This window comes from Psammomys obesus, unplaced genomic scaffold (genome assembly GCF_907164565.1).
Source record: "Psammomys obesus unplaced genomic scaffold, mPsaObe1.curated_primary_1811, whole genome shotgun sequence".
Classification (NCBI taxonomy): domain Eukaryota; kingdom Metazoa; phylum Chordata; class Mammalia; order Rodentia; family Muridae; genus Psammomys; species Psammomys obesus.
The window spans coordinates 7,758,310-7,760,579 of NW_026596445.1; the positions used below are offsets into that span (position 1 = coordinate 7,758,310).

The following is a 2,270-nucleotide window of genomic DNA, read 5'->3' on the forward strand; positions in this document are numbered from 1 at the left end:
AGGACTACTAAAATTTGGGGTCAAATAATTCTTTTGTGAGTGTTCTGAACAGCATAAGATGCATGGCATCACTTTGGTCTATACAAAAGAAGATGCTAATATCGTTGATCTCTACTGAAAACTGAAAACATCTAAATACAATAAATGCTCTGGAGTTGGGAAGTAGATGCAACTAGAGAAAACTACTGTGCGAGGGAACATATATTTCCTCTTTGATGATCACTACTCAAAGTCAACAAATTAGTGAAAGTCTTAAGAAAGTAGCTGGCATCCACTTGTAAGAAGAAATTTTTAAAATTATCAGGCCCTTAGTAATGGGTTGAAATATTTAGAACCAAGGACCATGCATGGAGATAACCTAGAACACCTGCACAGATGTAGCTAATGCCATATCAGTCTCCAAGTGGGTTCCTAGTAAGGGGAACAGGGACTGTCTCTGACATAAACTCAGTGGCTGGCTCTTTGACCACCTCCCCCTCTTGGGGGAGCAGCCTTACCAGGATACAGAGATAGACTATGCAGCCAGTCCTGATGAGACCTGATACACTAGGGTCAGATGGAAGGGGAGGAGCACCTTCCCTCTCAGTGGACTTGGAGAGGGCCACTGGAGGAGATGAGGGAGGGAGGGTGAGATTGGGTGGGAATGAGAGAGGGTGCTACATCTAGGATACAAAGTGAATAAACTGTAATTAATATAAAAATTAAAATTAAGAAAAGAAAATCTAAATGAAATGGACAATTTTCTTGATAGACTTAATTTACGAAAGCTGAATCAAGATCAGATAAATAAAATAGATGGTATGTTGGTATTCCACTGTGTAAATGTACCACAATTTCTGTATCCATTCCTCTATTGAGGGACATCAAGGTTCTAGGTTGAGCCTTGGGGGCCCTGTAGAGAATGATACCCCAACCAAGGACAACACATGGAGCGTCCTAAAACCCAGGTTCAGATGTAGCCCACAGATTCAGTCTCCAAGTGGGGCCTCTAGTAAAGGGAACAGGGGCTGTCTCTGACATGAACTCAGTGGCTGGCTCTCTGATCATCTCCCCCTCGGGAGTGCAGCCTTGTTAGTCCACAGAGGAAGACAATGCAACCAGTCCTGATGAGACCTGATAGACTAGGGTCAAATAGAAGGAAGGAGGACCTCCCCTATCAGTGGACTAGGGGGAGAAGAGGGAGGGAGGGAGGCATTGGGAGAGACGAGGGAGTGGGATACAAACCGAATGAATTGTAATAAATGATAATAAGGAAAAAATGTAAAAAAAAAATAGCTCTAGAGAGATCTGTCACAAAAGATATCACTGTGGCATACATTACTGTGTCTTTTTAACTTGATAAACTTTCTACAGTCCATTTGATTTTCCTTTCCCTATTCTGTAAACATGAAAGACTTCAAGCAGTTAGCTCAGTATTTAAGGTTCTTGTGTCATCTCTTTTCTGTACTACCAGTGATTCATCATGATCAAAGACAGCTATTCCTTCCTTTATTTAACATAGTTGCTGTTTCATATTTGAGAAGGCATTTCATTTGAAACTAATCATTCATTGATAAATTGATTTAAATCAGGTAATAGAAATGGGAGTGACTACAAATTAGTTATTTCATACTACTTGTAACTCTGTTTTTGTTGTTTAGGTACAGGACACAATATCCGATCCTAGGTCTCCTGTACGATGACTATGAATATATACCACCAGGTAGCGATACACAGACTATTGTGATTGAGAAAACTGAAGACAAATGGACTTGTGTAAGTTTATTTGGATATTTCTAGCCTATTTTAATTACTTATTCATAGATTTTTAAATTAGGTAAAATATCAAATGTCAGACAATTAGAAGCGGAATGGAACATGAATATGCATGTATCAATAGAATTTGTCTTGTGATCTTGAATGTGGATGCTTACTACCTTTTATTTCCTTAAAATTTGAAAAGAAAGTTGTGTCTGTTTTTTTGTTTTGTTTTGTTTTTGTTTTGTTTTGTTTTGTTTTTCTGTAGACTGCAGAATCCTCCAGTTTTAAATTCTGGAGTTTAATGTGAAGCCAAAGAGCCATGCAAATGACCTGTCCTATAAAATTTACCCTCTATGTTTTCCTCCAACGTGACCAGATAACATAGATATTAACACCGTTCTAAATATTTCAACCTATTACTAAGGGCCTGATAATTTTAAAAATTGCTTCTTACAAGTGGATGCCAGCTACTTTCTTATGACTTTCACTAATTTGTTGACTTTGAGTAGTGATCATCAAAGAGGAAATAT

General features: G+C 38.2%; 1 protein-coding gene across 1 annotated transcript in view; it reads left to right on the forward strand.

The window, feature by feature from the left end:
- The window catches only part of Pof1b (POF1B actin binding protein), a 79,883-nt gene extending 78,104 nt beyond the window's left edge, over positions 1-1,779 (forward strand). The window contains exon 15 of the mRNA XM_055598252.1: positions 1,641-1,779. Within this exon, the coding sequence (XP_055454227.1) occupies positions 1,641-1,779 (139 nt within the window). The remainder of the gene's footprint in view (positions 1-1,640) is intronic.
- The last annotated feature ends 491 nt before the right edge of the window (positions 1,780-2,270 follow it).